Source organism: Cryptococcus neoformans, assembly GCF_000091045.1.
Source record: "Cryptococcus neoformans var. neoformans JEC21 chromosome 5 sequence".
NCBI lineage: Eukaryota > Fungi > Basidiomycota > Tremellomycetes > Tremellales > Cryptococcaceae > Cryptococcus > Cryptococcus deneoformans.
The window spans coordinates 740,937-761,046 of record NC_006687.1 but is presented as its reverse complement, the minus strand read 5'-3'; the positions used below and the strand labels follow the sequence as shown (position 1 = coordinate 761,046).

The following is a 20,110-nucleotide window of genomic DNA, read 5'->3' as shown; positions in this document are numbered from 1 at the left end:
GGACACAGAAGCTGGAAGTTGGCCGATGTTAATGAGGAAAGGAAAGTGTAACGGCAGGTTTCTTACATAAATTCTGTTAGATAATAATAAAGGGCCTGTCCGGCGACTTTTTACAATTTGCACGTTTAAATCACGAAAGAAGCAAGAAGATAAAGCCAAAAAAACACAAATAAATAGATAGGTATGCACCTCTTTTTTTAATTTCCACCAACACTGTCATCTAATCATAGCGCAAGGAACAATTCTTGCAGTGGAAGAACCTCGCAGCAGGAGAATCGTGCACATAGAGCGAAAAATGATCTGCTGATCGTTTATTTTTACTTTGGACCCATGATATAACATACATAAAATAATCACATTGCCAATTTTTGCAATACTGGATCGTACGCCTGGTCATGTTTACCAGCAAGTGTATTTGAGGGCCAAGCAAAAGAAAAAAAAAGTAAGAAGTCCGGAAAGCCGCAACAAGATTACTGCTCAGGCGATCCGCTACAGTCAATGTCAACATTAATGGGGGAAATGTTTCGAAAAAAATGAAGAAAATAGACTTACATAGGAGCCGTAGTCCTTGTCTGGGTCATAAACCTGAAATCTGTTAATCTTGTCTGCGTTATTTTAAGCTGAAATATCTCACCTCCCATCTAGATGCAGGAAAGATCTGCGAAGAGCATTCGAATGAGTGATATAGGCATACGGTTGTAATATATAGTAATTTAAAAAACCCACATGTTTGAATCGATTATACCACGACCTCTCCACAACTTTGCCTGCGTGAGACTAAATGCATACCAGTGAGCAAGCAGTCCATTCCCGTTGGTGAAAATAGGAGTATCCGCACCTCATCTTTCTCGACAGTAGCGTCTTGTATGAGACGGACATCATCATGTACGTCGAAGTTGAAAAGCGGCCCAGATTTCCCCCGTGCTTTGTTTATTATGAAGTCGTAAAAGGTATAATGCTTGCCAAGTGTATCAGCTACTTGCTCCGAGGAGAGCGACATACATGGGGTATGATTAGATCTTCCTGTGCAAGGGTTAGCTGGCATGCATAACCTCATTGTGAGTTTCCAATATACCTTGATATACATGAGATTCTCCACGCTAGTCCCGCGCAATTCTGGAAATTGTTGGCGACATTTAGCTAAAAATGTAGCAATATCGTCTCCTTTTTTACACTGATCGAATAACTGTTTCAGAATCCACCACCACTGCATATGCCTGTTCCAAGCTCACCTCAACGGCTTTTCGATGACCGCTACCATCCCAGTATGAGTAAGTAATCTCAATTGACTCTGCCTTGATTTTTTCCTGCTGCTCTAACCACTCTTTACGGAGCCTTTCCCGTTCCTCGGCCTCTTGCAATTCCCTGTTTCTATCTGGCAAGAACGAAGTGTCCACTCCAGGGTTTTTCGTAAACTTCTTTCTAACATGTGCGTCACCTATACGATGTCAGTCATGTTCTTACGTACGGTGAAATTACCAACATACCTTCATCTTCTCTGAGCCTTTTTACTCCTCCCGTCGAAGTTTCATCTTCATTTTCTTCCTCCTCGTCTGCGAAGGATAGTTTTGATGTCCTTTCTTTCTTCCTTGCCTTTTTTACCTTAGCGGCAGAGGCACTATGCAGGGTGGTTCAGTCTACGGAACAGATAACAGGTTCTATCAACGCACATTTTTTCTGACTGTACCTGAGCAGCCAGCTTACGTTGTTGCTCTTCTAAATCATCTTTTGTTTTCTTGAAGTCTGAAAGCGTAACTAAACCAACTGTTGTCTTAATAAGACGCTCGTCCAGATTCTCAGAGACGCCAACAAAACGATCAGCAGTATGGTCTCTTTGTGATTCCTGAACTGCATCAATATAATATACCATGACGTACAATTCCTTGACCTACCTTCAGCAATGCTTCCTTTTGACGCTGATGCTCAGCCTGAAAAGTGCATCAGCTGCATTTGTTTCCCTTGAATCACAGGCTGAGAACTTACAGCCTCCTTTTCTCGCTGTTTGGCTAGAATGAGATGCCTGAGGCTTTCCTCTGGTGGTCCAGACATACTGCAAGGTGCCTTTGTGGGTGGTTAATGAACAAAGCAAGGGAAAAACTGTTGTTTACACCACTGGCAGGACACCAGCGTAGAGAACGAAGACTGAAAAGGGAAGTGGTGAAATGGATGATTATGTAATACTCATAACACAGCTATCTCTTTCTACGCGTCGCAACAACAACTACAACATATCGCACTTCTTGCCATACTTGCGTGATATTCGATAACTTCCCTCAAGATGTCTCCCCGGTACGACGACCCCTACAATGACCCTTATTCCCACCAAGAGCGACAGTACGCTTCCGACGCCAGCTTCGCTGATGCTCGTGCCCAGTATGGCCAGTCATACGCTTATCATGATGCTAATCCGTACGAAGCGGAACTACAATACCCCTCATACCCTACAGACCCTTCATCCGGAGAGTATTTAAATGACTCTAGCACGGAAAAGGTCCCAGGAAACGTTCGATATGAAAGCACTGAGAGAGCTCAACCCGGTCGTTCTGGGTTACGCAGACCAGCAACCTCTTTTGCTGGGCTCGGACCCCCGCCCAGAAGCACCGGCATTCTTCGAGTCTGGTGAGACCACCTACAACCATATATCCTCCGCCCGATTATACTGATAAATTTATCAGGAGAAAGGACGAAAGAGGTAAACAGTGGTCGAGAGTAAGTGATAATTTCAACTTCCAATATGAGTAATTCAAACTGACTCTGATCCAGGGAGGTGGTATTAGAACGTCGTTGCGGTTCTGCTGCTGCTGCGTGACAATTGCGATTTTAGTGATCGTCAGCATTATTTTGGCCATTTTGCTGGTGAGTACCGTTGCGAGAAGACTGTGCTTAAAACTGTGCAGTACGTTCGACCGCCTAGCGTGGCCCTTAACAGTGTTACTGTCGGGTCAGATCCTGTATCTTTAACTTCCGATGGTCTGACTGTCAGCTTCGATCTGAGCATCAGGTTAGGCCATCAATATGTGCTAGATGAATACGAATTTGACGCTCAACTCTGCAGTGTTTCCAACCCAAATTGGTTCGATGCCAACTTTAAAGAGATCACCGCTACAGCTCGCTATCCGGGCAACAATACGAACACTTTTGGTGGCGGCACGTTGTACAACCTTGACTTCAAGGGCTACACACAATCGACCTTCAATTTCCCCTTTACGCTCAAGTATGTCTGTACTTGGAAAGTACATCTGCTGATCACCCAGTTACACGCTCGCCAAAGACCCTAACAAGGTAATTTTGAACGACCTCATCGGTTAGTCATCTCTTTCCATTGCTAGCAGAACACATGGTGATTTTCGATGACAGAAAAATGTGGCATTTCCGGTGGTTCCGCACAGGATATCACTGTTGATTATGACTTGAATTTGAAGCTCAAGGTCTGCTTTTCCTGTTTTCAGTTGATAAATCGTCTGACTGCTGGTATAGATCCTGGGTATTACTATCGATCCTACCGTCAGTAATAGCGCTAGCTTTGAATGCCCCATCACTGCTAGCGATATAGAAGTAAGTGAGACTGGTCGTTGCGAAAACAATATTAATTGAGATAAATCCATTTAGTCGATCATTGGAAGCAGCAGTTGAGAGATACTCGGCGTCAATTTGTGTTGCATACGAGATGCATACACCTGATAATTCCAATGCGGTGTAAAATAAAACTCAAACCGATTTCCGTTTACGCTCCGCTTCCAAAGCCATCTCTTTGAGGTTCTTGAACTCTGTCCGGCCAGTAGCCTTGCACAGCTATGTAGAGCATAATATACGTCAGCTCAATCTCATAGTAGCAGCACAACCAAACTGATGTAAAACCTTACACTATAAAACCTAGACTTGTGGTCCCGTAAAAGATCCGCTGGGCTGGCGAATTCAGCAATGTTACCTCGATCCATGACTGGTAATATCTATCAGTATTAGAATCCGCCGTCATCCGCGTCACTTTACATACCTAATACTTTGTCAAAATCGATCTGTAGATAGATATCGGTCAGACTTTCAAATTTTTGCTGGCCTGAGGGAAATAGGGGCAACCCGCGTTACTTACTATGGTATGAATGCGATGAGCGATTGTCACGATGGTCGAATCCGAAAACTCTTCTCTGATTGTCTTAGAGACTAATGTATCACATTAGGACAACTTTTTATGTATGAAGTAAAAAATTGCAAGCTTACTTAATGCATCTGTTTCATCTGCATTGAAGAAGCAAATCAGCATTGCGTCGTTCACGTAGAAAATCAGACGTACAATCGATCGATGCAGTCGCTTCGTCCATGAATAATATTTTGTTTCTTTTGAGTATTGCGCGAGCCATGCTAAAAAAAAGTATTAGCAAGAGCTTCAACAGGGGCATTTGTCGCTCAACATAAGAAAAATACACCGAATTACTCACCAAATGAGCTGCTTTTCACCGCTTGAGAAGTTGTCCCCTCCTTCGCTAATGTCTTAATTAGAAGGAGGGTTTACACAATCGACACGATTAACTTACCTGACTGGATTCGAGAGGTCCTCAAATACATTTTTATTCCTGTTTTCCACGTCATTTTGCTCATCCAGAGAAGTCACTGGGTTTTCATCCTTGATCAAATGCACTCTCCTGAGTGCGGCGTATATATCGACATCGTCATATTCGTCAAAGACATCGAGAGTTGAGCGTAGTGTCCCCGACAGAATTGTTGGGTCTTGAGGTATAATGGTCATTCGACTTCGCAAATCAGTCAATCCAATTTTTGATATGTCTACCCCATCAATCTCAATGCGACCTTCCGCCGCCTCAACAAAACGGAAGAAGCTCAGAGCCAATGTGGACTTGCCACAACCGGTAGCACCAACAATGCCAATCTTCTGTCGAGGAGACACTTCAAAAGAAATATTATGGAGGACGCTAGGAAGGTCAGGCTACAGACCCAAGTGAGCATCAAAGCTAATGCAGGAGCTTGAGGCATACTTACAGCGTACTTAACGACGAGGTTTTCGACTTTAATAGATCCATGTTCAGGCCAGGAAGCGGCAGGCCTAGGTTCTATATATTCCGGCGCTTCTTGTTGAAGCTCGGTAAACCTACAGTGACAAAAGATGCCAGCGGTAAGCTGGTTTACGTTTTACAAAATGAGTGGAAAAAACTTACTCTTTCAAGCGTTCAATCGCCACCATACTTTGCTCCAGCTGGACGAAACGCCTAACAACAAAAAGCAAATCATGACATATAGTCCCCGCAAATGCCAGAGCAAAGCCGCCCATGGCCGCATCAACATTTGGAGCGATAAGGACGGCAACTGCAGTCAAACCAACCAAAACCGCGCTTAGAAGATTGAAACGCGCTAGCCTGTAGTCAGCTATGTAACTGCATAGTCCAGTTTGTTACTACTTACCCGACAACCAGCGATTAACAGTCCTGATATCAAATCAGCATCATACCGAGACAACAACATCTGCCTTACCAAGACCAGGCAAAAGCAAGAAGATTCGTGTCCGCGAGTTTCATCATATTTTTCAAAGCCATGTTACCTACAGATCCTTTAACTTCATAAAAAGCGATGCTTAGTTAGTATACTTACTAGCACCGAATGCACGAAGAACAGCAACACCAGAGACAGTCTCTCCAAATAGCGAGTACAAAGGCGATCGGGTCACGGAGTCTAAGCGCCGCATATCCCGTGAAGTTTGCCCGTAAATTGACCCGGCTTGATAGTAGACAATCAATACAACACTAAATTGGCGTCAGCACTTTTTGCTAAGAGATTGTCTTAATAACGGACCATCCAGCAATGACAAAAGGGAGACCGCCCACATAAGTGATGGAAATGAATGTGACTACGACATTGAGGCCGTATGCCGCACTACGCACAACTAATTGGCATCATTAGCATAAGGTTGAACATGATGATACAGTACACCAACAATTGTCTGCTGTACTGGAGTCAAGCCCTTCGATATCTTTACCAAAACGATTAAGTAGCCGTCCTCGGCTTGTTGTGTCATGGAAGCGCAGAGTTGAAAACAAAACTGATTTCAGCATAGCTTAAAAAATAGTCAGTGAATGCTGACGAGTATCCCAAGAGAGACGTACAATTATGAAGTCTTCTGCTGGCTTGAAGCGAGCCGAAATATATTATGCAGTACTGCAAGTTGGAGGCAAATACCCCTGCGATTGTGATCTAACAATATTTCAATCATTTTATACTTCAATCACCAGTTTATCTCATTATAAGATTCGATCAATGGACTTACCACAGAATACCCCATAACATAATAACGGGTGGTATGACCACCCTCTGAAGAAGATAAACTTGACCCAGTCCAGTATCTGCTCTGCTATTAGCAATTCTCATTATGGCGAGTACTGTGCTCACCCTAGCCATCCCTTCTCCGCTACCGGAACAAGCATTGCCATCCCCAGGGACAAAATAAACAATGACCCTGATAGGTGGTCAGATCCCGTCAAATGTACGGAATCTCTTTACTTACACCATATAGGCCCACCGAGAGCCTGTATACGGGTTAGTCCAAGTACTCTGCACCTTCAACCTGGATCGGTACTTACACTGAAGTATGTTTTCCAAACTGTCCAGGTTATCCTGCCTCGTGCGCGCTTTTCGTCTTCAATGAGCTTCCGGGGAGTTTTTTGCTTTGAGTTAACTATGGTTTTGTCATCCTCAGGAGCAAGAGAGCTAGTTTCAGAGTCTGGCGCTGCACTCTCAGCGCATGCACCGCTAAGATTAAGAACGCTTTTATTTGTGAGTTGAATAGAGTTTTCTTCAACTGTCTTCTCCTCCTTTTGTTCAGAATCAGTGGGCCTTGCTTGGGCATCTTCCTCATCCAGTTCATCACTCAGATTCGAGGCCACAAACTCTTCCCTAGTACCAGAAAATTTGACGTCGCCCTGACATCGCTTAGTCAGAAAAATGACCACGGTAGTGAAGGAAAAACCGGAACCTACATTTTCCAGGGCCACTATATAGGCGGCGGCTGGGGAAACAAGAGCTGTGTGATGAGACACGATAAGTATTGTCCGACCCTCTACGATGGGGCCTTGTAAACAGTTGGTCATAATTGCGTGAGCTGTATGGGCATCGACGGCGCTAAGTACTAAATATCATGTCAATTCGATTCATGGTTGGTTTTCAATAGAATACTCACCGTCGTCAAGGAAAAGTACACCTGCCCGACTGTATATGGCTCGGGCGAGTGATACTGCAGCAAAGTAACATTGGCATTACTCCATGAAATCTGTAAGAGTCCCAACCCAAAAAAATCCTTACCTCGTGCTTTTTGACCACCACTGAGGTTGAGGCCTTTCTCCCCTACTTCGCTTTGATAGTTTCAGTGTACAAGACATAACCTCTACATATTGTCGTGACTTACGTCTCGTCTCCGTCTTCAAGAATATCCAGGTCATTCAGCAGAGAACATGCTTCAATTACCTGCTGGTATCTCTCTGCATCCCAAGGTGATGAGAAGATAATATTTTCCTTGATCGACGCATTTTGAAGCCATGCTTGCTGGGGCACATAGGCGACCATGTTCGGTACAATCCAGAGATCTTCTGATGGATTTGCCGATCCCTTACTCATCGCATCGGGTGCAGAGCGAGGGCAAACGACGTGTCCAGTAAGGAGATCTGCCTCACCAAGAAGACCTGCCAAAAGAAGAGACTTCCCGGACCCTTGACAATGCCGTTAGATATACTGCATACGAGGTTTATTATCACCGAACAGTGAACTTACCTAGCCTTCCGCAGATCAGTGATAGCTTGCCCTTAGGAAATCGAAGATTAAGATCAGCAAGAGTGAATGCAGTCTTGGGAGTAGCCGCATTAGAAACCGCGTCGATGACGAGTCCATTCTCAAAAGCAGTTTCATCCCGAGGCCAAGTGAAGGTTGCGGAGGAAAGCACAATATCACCTTCGCCATCGTTTTCTTCAATGGCAGCGACCTCGTCAAGGCATAGATACTTTTCAATGCGTCGACAAGAAACGAAACCTTGTAAGGCTTGTATAAAAGTTTCCGGGCTAATATTGATCATTAGATTAAGTCACTAAATGGGGGGCTATGCTTACATGGCATTCAACGCATATCTGTATCACCAATCAGTTTTTACTGGTTATTGTGAATATCAAAGTTGCACGTACCTCAATTCGGCAAAGACAGCTACTGAAGTAAAGGCAACAGATGGTGTAAGCTGTTGGCCCCTCACAAGAGTATAGTGCTGTGGATAATGGACATAAGCTCATGCTGTTTCACTCATGACACTTACCAAGAATGAGACAACAGTGACCACCACTGGCGTCAAAGCCCAAATACAGTTGAACGCTACTTCGATTTGGTAGTTTCTTGCTTGCCAAGAAAGTTCGTTTCGTCTGATTGTTTGAACCCGGCTTTCAAAAGATCGTTCCCAGGCCATGAACCTATTGAGTAACGTGAGCTCTGGACATGATATCCAGGAAGAAAAAACTGACTTGAGCATCCTGATACCTTGAAGAATTTCGTTCATCAGGGCTGTTCTCTGGTCTCGTGTCTTCATGAGGTTTTCCTGAGCTCTAACAACAATCTTGGATGCGAGATGGTTCAAAGGAAGAGAGACTGAATATGGGTGAGTCTGATGTGGCAAGAAGGCACTTCAAAGCCCACTTACGAATGGCTGTAAGCAAACCATACATAGCCGAAATGTCCAACAACTTGAAGACAAAGACACTCGCGCTGATAGGTAGTGTGAGTCAGAATATAGATGCCCAGTGAGTTAACATACACGACAATTTCGAGAGGCGCATCAATAACAGCGAAGACTAGGATAAGATTATCAGCAATTGGGATTGGCCAGACACAGTAACAGACCAACATACGATGGAAAACGAATTCAGTGACCCTGTCAACGTCGACGGTGAACAGAGTCTGCAACCAGTTAAGCAAGCTTCTCAGTAGAACAGGGATTACCGACCATAATTTGCGTCTTTGAGGTAACGGTCTCTTCATCCTCTGCATTACTCTCTCCATTTTCCTCCTTTTTCTTCTTATCCTTGGCCGCTTCTTCTTGCACTCCACCCACTTGCCCTTTATCACCACTACTCGCAGCAATGTCCTTCTTCAACAAAGTTTTCTTGAACAACATAGTATTGAGTTGAAGCCGGATTTTTCCCTGGAGATAAGTTGTGCAAATGGACCATGTGACTCCAGAGGCTATAAAAATGAGGGCATTGGAGGTGAAAAGGCCGAAGCACAGGAGCCAGCCCCAAGCGGGCTCAGCCCGCGCAGGATCGTTTTCCAAAAAGTTGATGAACAGTTTCAGAAGATAGTGAGGAAGATAATACCCAAAAGCGGTCGCCGCTGCAAGCAACGTTTCTGAAGCACCATCGCGTCAGATTTTTCCCGTATATCAATGAAAAGAGTTGCCTACGAGCCCAAAGAAGTCCAGAGTTAACCCGGGCGACAGTGAGCAGAAGATTGAAACCTTCCATTCGTCCACGACGTCCTTTGGTCTTCCCGTAGGCCCGCTTCATTCTTTTATATTGATATAAAGCCCCTGTTGACATTTAAGATTAGAAACTGATATTCCCGTTTATGAAACAAAGCCTTACGGAGTGTCCTCGGTAAAATAGGTAAATCCCATACATCCAAACTTTCTGAAACATATCCCTTGCGAATTACATCGGTCGCATAACCAAATAAAAGCCATTCGGGAATGGTTGCTTGCACTTCCGGACTGACATTGGCTTTTTGAGGATCGAGAGACTGAGCGTCAGGAGGGACTGAACTGACGATTTTGGAGGGATAGATGGCGTCAAAAGGTAGATAAAGGGGAGGACCTCGTCGTACCGAAAGAATCGCTACCAGGGGAGGCAAGTATAAGACTGGTAGAAGAGCTTTCATGAAAGCCAGTGAAGAACTGTATGTATTGGGAAGTGCTGCTCCGAACACCTCGGGTGATGCAGGCGACGACGGTAAGGGGCTAGATGGCAGAAGAGCCAAGAAGGCGAGGATGATAAACTGAGTGAAGATATCAATGGCATTATGTATTGTTGTTGGCCAATGTGATGAAACTTCATTTTGAGATAAATGCCAGAAGCCGACAAGCAACGTAACAGCTTGTGAAGGAAGAAGCAATGCTGGAAGAATGATATTTCTTTGTCGGTTCTCAACATCATTTGACGGAGCTAGTAGACTGAAAATGAGAAGAAGGACGTTACATATGAGAGGAGGGATCATCAAGCCAATGACAGCAAGCTTCCGCTTCCACATCGAAATCCAAAATTGCTGCGGTTCTACAGGAGTTCCATCTTCGCAGACGACAGGGTCGTCAATGTCAAACGCATCCTTGTCATCTAAAGTGCCGTCCAAAGCTTCCCCATTATGGACTGGCAAAGCAATGTCTTGCTGACGGATAATACGCTTGATGGGGGAGGAGGAATGGGTGGTGAGATAGATGGTGAAGGAAGTGAGGGTAGTAAAAGGGATGAGGGCGGTCGAGGCGATGGGCAGGACATGGGACATGATGAAAGAGGTGCCCTTCCTGGGTTTAATAAATAAGGGACCTAGTTTATGCCGTATATGTGGTTGAGGATAATAGGGGGAAGGAAGAAGGAGGAAAGATCAATGAGGTCAAAATAGAGTTACAAGGAGACAAAAATGCCATCTTACGAAATTAATTTCGTGAATGTAAACTTATAAGTGCAGTAAACCGCCATGCGGGGGGATCGGTGACTGACTGATTGAAAATGACGAAAAAAATGTGCTTCGGACATCGCCGATAGACCTCGGATCCGCCCGCTCATTCAGCATGTGCCGCCGGAGGGCAGAATGATTATGACGTAACGTGCATCATCATCAACCGAGCAGTAACCTCAGTCAGCTGACGGACCGCCCCATATAAGAAGAGCAGAGAAAGCCTTCGTTGTTATCGCATCCAAATACACAATCCATCCTCCACCTATCCTTCCTACAGTCTTTGCCTGTTGCATCCACCATGACCACAGAACAACAGAATATCCCCAGAGCTGTTCTCTATTCTTGGCCCTCCTCAGTCTGGTCCACAGTCCCCAGGCTCTGCCTTTATGAAAAGGGTTACTCCGAAGACGAATATATTGTCAAATATGTCGACATCAGTAAGTGTTCGTCCTCACTATTGCCATCCATAGAGGCTGACCTTTCTCGCCAAAGCCAAGGGCGAGGTAAGCGATAGCTATCGATATACTTACACTTTCGCCCGATCGCTAACCAAATTGAAACAGAATTTTAGCCCATCCTATCTGAAGTGGGTAGCTTTCATTAACACCAGGGGTTGTTCAAAGATGCTGACCATTATATCGCGTTAGAATCAACATAAATGGTGAGGGGTGTCTCTCACAAACAAGTGGAGGTATTTCGCTGATATGTTTAGGTACGGTCCCGACTTTGATCGTTCCTACTTTAGAGACTATAGGTGCTGGCGTGAACACCAGATACCGCTCATTAAGAGATACCGTTGTAGGTTTTGCAATCAGGAGGGAAGAGCTCAGTGCTGATATATGTAGAGCATTTGTGATTTCCTTGACCAAGCACGTAGTTCCCATACTGCGAACACATCATCAGATAAGCCTGCACCCACATTGACCCCAGCTACTATCGATGGTCAGTCACAGATCACGTCATGTCATTAAAGGCTGACTCTGTTAAATAGGCAAGGCATTATCTGACTCAGTGATCGAGCTTGTCCATCGTCCGATTGTGGATCCCAACTTCATAGCTTTGTCGGCATTGAATAATGAAGAACTTAAACGCAAGTTACGGTCTGGTCCAGGGAAGTCTCTCGCAATTAGACGGGAGGCTCTTCAGAGCTATCTTGCTGAGGCTCAAAAAATTGCTTCAGAATCTTCTGTAGCCTCGAAAGAAGGCTCATTCACCTTCGAGCAAAAGATTGTCCAATTTTTGGAAGATAAACTGAGATCCAGCGAAGATGTGTGGCAGCTCTATCACGGGCAAGCTGGAGAGGAGAAGCTGAGACAGTTTTTTGATATCTCTCTCAAAACTTGGACGGAGCGTTTGCCGGAGGTATTTGGCAAGCTGGAGGAGATGATTGAAGAGCCTTACTTCTTGGGAGATCAAATTGTAAGCTGCATATTCTATTTATCAATTAAGGGGCAAAGCTCTTAACAATAATTAGTCCCTAGCAGATCTACATGTCATTACATGGCTTACCCGCCTTGTGTCCATTGCTGATGGATCCCCTACCAAAGACGGCCTTAGCGCTCTCGAAGCCAAAATGGATAAGCCTCTGGGTGATAAGCTCCGAAATTTTTGGGCCTTATGGACTGAGAGAGAAAGCTTTCAGGAAGTGCTGATTCCCACTTGCTCAGCCTTCCAACAAATGAAATGATCGGCAGACTAGTGTATTTGAATATGAAAGAAACTGTAAAGTTCAAGGTTTGTTAAGGGAACAATGGAAGATACTGGCTAGCCATGTGACGTATATGATGCTATAGACAGGATCCAATGTACTTATCATTCGTGTATCATGATCATTGCCCGCAACTTTTCTCCTTTCCACAAGAGCATGAGACTCCTGAAGCCGCCGGGTCCGGTGAGAATGCCCTGACGCCGCGCCCCCACCGGCCGGCCTTCTCACCCCATTGGTCAACCACTCCCCATATGTGTTGCTCGTGGATGGGAGTTGGGGGTTTCCGATCACCATCCTTCTTAAAAAGCTTCTTCCTTTCCTCGCTTTCGTTATTGATCGGATGATGATAGCTGTCACATCTTTCAATGACGACACGACTATCTATGTTTATGTTTGTCTCATCTTCGACCTCATAGGACGGTGATGGGGCCAATTGTTTGTAAGTTTTCGATGCGCCACCAGGTGGATGAGGTTGGCCCTCCCAGCTGCGTAGTGTTGGCTCCAACGGGGCCCATTCTTCTACCGCATAAGAAGGTGACGAAGTCATTTCAATAAGCCTCGACACAGCTCGTTTCTGCAATCATTAGATATTTTTTTTCTCATCTCACTGACTGATTCACAGAACATTACTTACGTAGGCGAATTTCTCATCTTCACCTGTCCAGATACCAAGCACACTAAACGAAGTTCCTTTTCGCTTTTCTTCAGTTGCTTCTCTATCCCGCTGAGCTGGAGAGAGATTATTGTAATAGCTAACGTTTGGGCGATACGGAACTTGGATGGTAGCAGAGAGGGATTCTGCTGACATCATCCTCTCATTAGTCAACGTCTCCTCCTCCTGGGAGGAAAGATTAAGAGCATCGGGGAAAAACAACGTTGAAGGCGTTGATGGTGAACGCAAAAAAACTTGACAGCGCGACTCATCTGTTGCGTGTTATGGGTGTGAACTTGATGAACAGCATGGAGAAATTCGGTAAAAAATTTGTCTTACAAAGGGCATCGATGAGATTTATCAGTCTCCTTGCTTCATTTTTGTGACGTAGGTATAAAGTGGGGACCTCGTCAATGAAAAAGGTTGAAAATGTGGATACCAAGGCAAGATAATCTGCCGGGCCTAGGGCCTGTTGTGGTATGAAAGATAAGCAATCGTGAAAAGGCCGTTATGGACTGTCATAATGGACTAGTTGTTCTTACCTCTTCACAAAGCTGGGAGAATGTGAACCGACAAGTGTTGCCTGCTGCCTGAGGTATAGTCAGAGTGCGCCCGTATACCTGTATTTGCTTTTGCTTTGCTGCAGATGATCAGCAACATCGAACAATGATTCGTGGATCGTTACACGGTATTAGACGAACATTCTTGTGTCTCGAGCACAGCTGACCAAGCCCTTTCAAAGTCAAGCTGCTGCTTGCTATGAAACCACCGAATTTGGTCGCCTCTTTCTATCTCTCTTCGCCAGTCTCTTCCACCATCTACCTGCACAACTTCGCATCTGGCCTTGAGAGCATCCAAAAAGCCTGCTAAGCGCTCCTTTTGCACACCATGGTGGTATAAGTCCTCCGGGACTCTGTTTGAACAAGTAACAATAACACCTCCTAGTCGCCAATACCACGAGAGTACGTCTCTAATGAGAGCTGCGGACGATGCATCGATTAATTGGAATTCGTCAAAGCTGTGTAATTGGTTTTTTTTAACTCTTTTGCAATTAAAAAAAGGAAAAACAAGACTCACTAGAGCACAGTGTATTCCAGGATCATTCTCCGGGCGACTTTTGCCGGGGTCAACTAGGGATACCATTGGGAAGCGACAAGAAACGTACTGTTGAATGCCATGCCCTCTTCCTTGGCCCATACTAACCTTTCTTTGCCTTCTTCATCCCATCGCCCACCGGCGAAAACTGATTTCCAGCCCTTTTTTCCAGCCAATTCTTTGTTTCTCGCTTTTCTTTCCCATTCTTCCTCGTCGGAGGACTTACGACGATTCATCTCTGAAAAGACTTCCTTGTACAGGGCTAGGGTAAAGGCGTGATAGTGGATACGTTTTTTTGAGATAGGCAGCAGTTGATAAAAAAGGGACAGGAGTAAAGACTTCCCTGATCCGGGCGGCCCAGTGAGGAGAATACCCTTTGGAAATATTAGCCACCATCATCAAAAAACAGGACAGACGAAAAGAAAAGGAAGGGCCGCATACTTTTGGGGTCTTGAGATTGGCGAGCTCCTCTTCGCCACTGAGCACCTTGACCAACCTTTTCTCGACCTCGCCATTGGTTTTGCTAAACCCTAAGTGTTCTCCCATATTCCTATTCCCCTTCCACCAAGATGTCTGCTCCTTTTGCTGAGCGATATATGGAGCCGAGGGGTTCAGTTTAGCCACGAGTTCGAGCGGTGGCGAATAATCACGAAGAGTGTCGAGCAGTTGCCGCAGCTAACGATGGATTTAGCAAAGAAATATCGGGGAAAAGCATCGATGCAGACGTACTTTCATCACACATCGCACCTGTTCATCGTCCCAATTCAGGCGGCCCGCAGCCACAAGACCACGGTACAGCTCTAAGAGGTCTGTCGGAGCTGGTGGCAGCGCAGCTGGTGGGTTGCTCGCGTGGTCATGGGGGAGTTTGACTTCACTAATAAGCGGCGTCGCGTTTTTCAATGATGTACAATGGATATGATGGCGTAAACAAAGAGGAAACGTTTGAGTTGCGCCTAGTAAGTTTGTTGTTCTTGTGGTTCTCGTTCCAGACGAGAGAGAAGGGTTTGAGGACGGGAGATGCAAGCGTTGTCCCACCGCTCTCGAAACGTTTTTTCTGATCATGTTGGTTCGTGTATGGAGTTAAGACCAGAAGAGAAATGGAAGAGACTTGCTCAGGGTGAAATGAATGGATCTTGGAGTGCGTTCGTTCGTTGGGGAGCGAAGTGCTGACTCGGACGCACGTACAGTACAGCGGAGTTGGAATTCCCCGACGGATCTTTTTATCTCATGTTTCTTATCAGATACGAACGGTGGGCATCCGCGCTCCGCGTTCCCACGCAGCTCACCCATGTCTTATCCACTTGCGGTCCACGTCTCTTAATATACTTTGATATATTCAAGTGTAATTTGTCGTTGATACTAGAGCTGCTCCCACCACCAAATGGCATGATGCATGTAGCAGATGCATATCGAATGAATGCAAAAAATCTTCAAGATATGATGTGAATGGATGACTATATGCAATGGACAACTCCTCCCTTTCATATCGTAGTTCGTTATATGGGCATCACAAAAGTATCCCCCTGACAATAGATCTCCCCCCTCCCCCTTACCCTAAAAAAGGCCTCCCGCCCAGCACTCATGCAATTCTTCACCCTCTCATGGCCTTGATAAAGTCAAAGAACGTCTTTTTAAAGTCTTTTGCTTGTTGAGTAGTCAAACTGGCAATCAGCTGATTTGCAATATCTGAGGGGCAATTGAGTCTCCGTAAGAGATCACTGAGCATAAAATCGATCGCCTCTTGACCGCGAGCTTGAACAGTATTTCTAACCAGCACGGCTGCTTCGTGCACAATCTACCACACAAAGGCGTTTGGAGTTTAGTGAAGCATCATATGGCAGGAGAGGCATGAAAATTTGCTTACCAATTGTCCTCCACGGATGTTGAATTGACTGTTGGCCGGAACCTCAAAAGCCGCTGGCAGCAATCTTTGATAGATAAAGTTTTCGTATCCAGGAAGGCATTGTTTCGCCCTTTGCTCTTGAGTAACAGCATGGGCGTTTGGCTGTGCTGTGCCACCACCAGATACCATCTTACTTTGCGACGCCATTGCGCTTTCCGCAAAAACCGACGGCCTTGCTGCGGCTTCAGGACTGGTACCCCAAGCGATAACGCTCCTCGAGAAGAATCCAAACGCAAGTCGTTGGGATGCGCCGTCAGAGTAATCTTGAGTCAAGTTGAAGAGAGTTGTCAACACGTTTTCAAACTCGGGTTTGTTGCGGTCGGTAATGAAGATGCCGTCAAGGTTTTCGTTCATAAGAGACGTGAAAAACGCCAGATAGGCGTCCTTCAAACGAGCGTGCACCTGGGCTTCGTCGGTGCCAGTGACAGGTTGTTGAAGCACAGTGAAAATTCGAGACAGCAAGGGAAGGAGGAGCATGTCCATGGTTTCGAATGTACTTCCCTAATGTCGCTGTCAACAACGAGTGTGATCCAGGGTTATAAAAAACTTACTTGAAGCCGGTGCATGAGCAACTGCAAAAAGAGCAAAAAGTCGACCAACTCGGAAGGTTCAAACTCTGTCACAACTGCAGACACAAAGCGCGGAACCAGCTCGGCGACTGGCGTGCCGATAGCGTTGGCGAATTGAGAAAATGCAAACCGAGCCTGCAATGTGGGAATAAGCGCTTTGTGGGCTATATTGATAAACGGAATTTATATAAACTCACCGCATCTCGAACTACTCGACGCCTCTTCAGAATTTCTATAGCCTGTAAAAGCGCCTCTGCCATCTGTTTGAACGGCCCCGTGTAGGGAAGCAGCTCTACCAACTTGTCCGGTACTATAGGGAAACCTTTTGCAAAATGTCCCAAGGCCATTAGATGATGATGCACTTGCAACACCGCTTGCAAATCATTTTCATCCACCCTCGCTCTCTCTACACCTGAACCTAGACCGCTGAGAAGCGGTCCTGCCACCGCTTCGAGCAACGCCATCTGTTTGGCAGGATCTGCCTTGGTCAAGTATACAAGATTGCCCGATGCTTCAAAGAGGTATAATTGATCGGCAACATAGGATTTGCCGGTTGTCGCCTTGATAAGAGGGTCTTCATCAGGAGTGTCGGTAGGTGGTAGTTCGGCGTTGATTACCATCATATCCTATACACAAAACTTTTAGAACTGCCTCAGGGTTTTTTTAAAATAAAACACTACCCACCCGCATGCTGTCCAGGATTGGAGAAACCATGCCTTCTACAGTATCGTTCCTACAATCTTTACACAACTTTGAGAACAAGTAGAAACATCGTCTCCTGACGCCCTCATCCGAGTTATGTATCCCCCTTGTTATCAACACACATCAGCCCTATCGCTCCTGTTGTCCCCACCCCGGAACCGGTTTTACTCACTGTCCATCCAAGAGTGCCTCAAACAATCCGGGCAATGTTTCCGGCTTGGCTTTCCAAAACTCAATGTACCGAACAATGATCTCGAAATACTGCAGGGTCACACTCGGATGGGGATAGCTCGAGATACCCGACGTCATACAGCGGGTAAGAAGCTGCCCCAAGGGTGAAAGGGGGAATTGTTCATATTCCAACCGGTCGTTATTAGAGCTGGGGCCGAGATCGACATTGTCGGATGAGGAAGGGGTAGTACGCCCACTCCCCTGAGCAGCACGGAGTTTGTTTCGAGCGGCTTTGGTGGCCATCTCCGGGGGAAGCTCGTAGAATGCTGCCCGCGTAGAATCTGCGCGTAAGAGAAATGTCGTCAGCCAGGGGGTTCAGCATGTTTTTCTTGGTCGTGCTAATGAGTGGTGGGTGGCAAGAAACGTACTTTTGGACACTTCGCCAAAAGTGTACACCAGATGCATAGCAAGTTCGGCTTGCTGCCAAGGTACAGCAGCCGCTCCTCCGCCTGATGCATATGCATCTAGCGTAGCAATCACGATTCTTGCGACGACTTCCGTGTGGAGAGACTTGTCAATTTGAGCGATGGATTCGATGAATGATCGGCAGGACTGCATGGGTTTTTATCAGCACATTGGAGTTCAGTGATAATTTTTAAGTGCCAATGAGATTTCGAAACGTACGCCTCTGAAATTTTTAAAAGCAGCGATATCCTCGTCCAACTCGTCTTCGTTGCCTGGCGCCTCCCACTCGGTATCCTCTGGCCATGCTAATTGCCTGATGAGGATATCTAACATGGATGCTAAGAATTGACGGCGTTCAGGAGACAATTGTGGGAGAGTAGATGGAGGGGATGGTGCTTGGCCAGCTTTAGTTGACGGGTTGGGCGGTTTATACATTCGTTTGTACTGCCATGTAGTGTATTAATATCACAAATTCCGAAATGAAAAGAAAACCATACTCACGATTCTGAGTAGATCTGAAACAAAGGGCGAGACGGACAAGGGCACTTCGTATTGCCTGTCGCTCAAGAACCTCAATAGCAGCGGTAAGGCGGGGTTCATCATTTCCTCTGCTTCATTCCTCAACTGTTCTGCAACTTCCGTGTTATCAGAAATCCCAATCAAGGCGACGCCGTATGCGGAAAGGACGACACCCAGAGAAGCTCTGAATGTCGCAACCTCTTCGCTTTTTCCCCCCCTTGTTTCGGTCTCTAGCGGATCAATGACGGCTACTGGCGCTAGAACACGGAGGACTTGAAGCCTGGAGGAAGGATCTTGGATGCCCTTGGCGACGAGTGTACGGTAGATACCTGCTGTGGCAGTACGGAAGGAAAGAATGGGCTGATGGAGGAGTCGGTGATAAAATGGAAGAGTGGTGGGATTGAGAGCGACGCCGAGATCGATCCAAGCTAATTCAATGTTTAACATTTTTTATATTACAAGTCACCCATTCCAAAAAACAAGACAAAAAACTTACGGATCCAGGCTGACAATGTTTTCAGAGTCGCATCCACCGCCTCTGCCCATTTATCTGAACTGTTCCCACTGTTCATTTGCTCCAACCCCTTTTCAATGATTCCCAACATTCCTTGCACCGCTGTTTTGTCGTCTCCGCTGGACCTGATCACATCTCTAACCACACCATCCCGCTCTTGTCTTTCTTTAGTCATAATTCGTGCCGTTTTGAGTGTCGTATCGTGGATTTCTTGAGCGATTTCGAGGAGTAGACGTATGGTGAGGAGTTGAGGATGGAGATTAGGGGGAGAAGAGGTAGGAGGAGAAAGAAGCGCGAAGAAGGGATGGAGAAAAGTGGGGATATGTGAAGGAAATGCGCGTAGGAAGAGTTGGGAGATGGTGAAAGCCAGTTTATTTCGGAGGACTAGAACAAGAAAGGTTGTTAATATGCGCAAAGCCTCGCAAAAAGATAAAAAACTCGTGTGACACTCACAACCTTGGCCGCCTTCACAAGATCCTCCAATGTACTCGACCTGGATAAACTCGACGATGGCCTCGTACATGCCCTGGACCGCATCTGCACCCATCACTTCTGGTCTGCTGGCAGTGTCAGCCTCCTCCAGTTTTACAAGCGGTTCGAAAATGGAAATGGAAGAATGAGACGGGGAAATCCGACGCAGCCGTGTGGCAGGGATATGTGTGCAAAGACAAAGCGGAGAGAAAACAACAACTCACTTTTGAATCAAGACGGTATCGACTACTTGCAAGCAAAACATCCTCATGTCCGTTTCAAGCTTTTCTTTGCCGTCTCTGCCTGTGGTCGATGGCCCGGGAGCGCCTGCCCCCTGGAGATAGAGCTGTAAACAGTCCTGTATGGCGATAAACATGTGTGTCTGGGAATTGCAGAGACGCTGCAGGGGAAAAAAGGATACATACCTGCCATGTCTCTTCAGACAGCTGCTTGACTTTTGTGAGGTAATCGATAGCCTGCTGTTTGAGGCCTGGGTCTATGGATGGGTCTATGCTTGCTGCTACTCTGACTGCCTGGGGGATGCTTGTGAGGTGCGGTGAGGTGGCGGCCATGCCTGGGCTTTTGGGTGGATGGGAGGATGGAGGAGCGGGGAGAGAAGGAGGATGAAGAAACGACA

The 20,110-nt window shown here is 46.0% G+C and overlaps 6 protein-coding genes across 6 annotated transcripts; 2 read left to right on the top strand and 4 right to left on the bottom strand.

Annotated features, from left to right (window-relative positions):
• Positions 1-311: 311 nt before the first annotated feature.
• Positions 312-2,123, bottom strand: CNE02860 (conserved hypothetical protein). The gene is made up of 12 exons (XM_571208.2): positions 1,984-2,123; positions 1,893-1,928; positions 1,671-1,843; positions 1,488-1,618; positions 1,233-1,438; positions 1,076-1,174; positions 1,003-1,023; positions 839-958; positions 727-777; positions 635-658; positions 553-585; positions 312-489 (listed from the first exon to the last, which is right to left on the bottom strand). The coding sequence occupies exons 1-12, from the start codon at positions 2,047-2,049 to the stop codon at positions 478-480; spliced, it is 972 nt and encodes a 323-aa protein (XP_571208.1). The 5' UTR covers positions 2,050-2,123; the 3' UTR covers positions 312-477.
• Positions 2,124-2,230: 107 nt separating this feature from the next.
• On the top strand, positions 2,231-4,181 carry CNE02850 (expressed protein). Its single transcript, XM_570998.2, has 9 exons — positions 2,231-2,619; positions 2,676-2,709; positions 2,764-2,856; positions 2,898-3,001; positions 3,056-3,214; positions 3,255-3,304; positions 3,358-3,428; positions 3,478-3,555; positions 3,610-4,181. The coding sequence occupies exons 1-9, from the start codon at positions 2,279-2,281 to the stop codon at positions 3,631-3,633; spliced, it is 954 nt and encodes a 317-aa protein (XP_570998.1). The 5' UTR covers positions 2,231-2,278; the 3' UTR covers positions 3,634-4,181.
• CNE02840 (ATP-binding cassette (ABC) transporter, putative) lies at positions 3,615-10,659 on the bottom strand. Its single transcript, XM_024657231.1, has 32 exons — positions 9,618-10,659; positions 9,437-9,562; positions 8,981-9,381; positions 8,792-8,934; positions 8,678-8,742; positions 8,502-8,625; positions 8,300-8,450; positions 8,175-8,251; positions 7,771-8,054; positions 7,409-7,709; positions 7,306-7,355; positions 7,184-7,237; positions 6,588-7,132; positions 6,512-6,533; positions 6,397-6,463; positions 6,275-6,350; positions 6,114-6,201; positions 5,945-6,064; positions 5,803-5,893; positions 5,602-5,753; positions 5,485-5,551; positions 5,416-5,438; positions 5,172-5,364; positions 4,996-5,104; positions 4,533-4,942; positions 4,437-4,481; positions 4,292-4,359; positions 4,219-4,236; positions 4,091-4,161; positions 3,995-4,016; positions 3,864-3,940; positions 3,615-3,792 (listed from the first exon to the last, which is right to left on the bottom strand). The coding sequence occupies exons 1-32, from the start codon at positions 10,528-10,530 to the stop codon at positions 3,709-3,711; spliced, it is 5,037 nt and encodes a 1,678-aa protein (XP_024512915.1). The 5' UTR covers positions 10,531-10,659; the 3' UTR covers positions 3,615-3,708.
• Positions 10,660-10,899: 240 nt separating this feature from the next.
• CNE02830 (expressed protein) lies at positions 10,900-12,525 on the top strand. Its single transcript, XM_024657230.1, has 8 exons — positions 10,900-11,141; positions 11,197-11,207; positions 11,268-11,290; positions 11,352-11,365; positions 11,417-11,502; positions 11,550-11,646; positions 11,696-12,123; positions 12,179-12,525. The coding sequence occupies exons 1-8, from the start codon at positions 11,003-11,005 to the stop codon at positions 12,389-12,391; spliced, it is 1,011 nt and encodes a 336-aa protein (XP_024512914.1). The 5' UTR covers positions 10,900-11,002; the 3' UTR covers positions 12,392-12,525.
• CNE02820 (conserved hypothetical protein) lies at positions 12,114-15,344 on the bottom strand. Its single transcript, XM_024657229.1, has 10 exons — positions 14,889-15,344; positions 14,601-14,834; positions 14,230-14,533; positions 14,142-14,178; positions 13,766-14,082; positions 13,607-13,704; positions 13,404-13,533; positions 13,047-13,336; positions 12,214-12,986; positions 12,114-12,163 (listed from the first exon to the last, which is right to left on the bottom strand). The coding sequence occupies exons 1-9, from the start codon at positions 15,219-15,221 to the stop codon at positions 12,534-12,536; spliced, it is 2,196 nt and encodes a 731-aa protein (XP_024512913.1). The 5' UTR covers positions 15,222-15,344; the 3' UTR covers positions 12,114-12,163; positions 12,214-12,533.
• Positions 15,345-15,534: 190 nt separating this feature from the next.
• On the bottom strand, positions 15,535-20,078 carry CNE02810 (tRNA binding protein, putative). Its single transcript, XM_024657228.1, has 13 exons — positions 19,899-20,078; positions 19,698-19,831; positions 19,456-19,559; positions 18,985-19,386; positions 18,471-18,916; positions 18,189-18,413; positions 17,933-18,116; positions 17,506-17,845; positions 17,316-17,439; positions 16,829-17,257; positions 16,614-16,766; positions 16,024-16,563; positions 15,535-15,954 (listed from the first exon to the last, which is right to left on the bottom strand). Exons 1-13 carry the CDS (start codon positions 20,043-20,045, stop codon positions 15,751-15,753), a joined length of 3,432 nt encoding a protein of 1,143 aa, XP_024512912.1. The 5' UTR covers positions 20,046-20,078; the 3' UTR covers positions 15,535-15,750.
• Between the last annotated feature and the right edge of the window lie 32 nt (positions 20,079-20,110).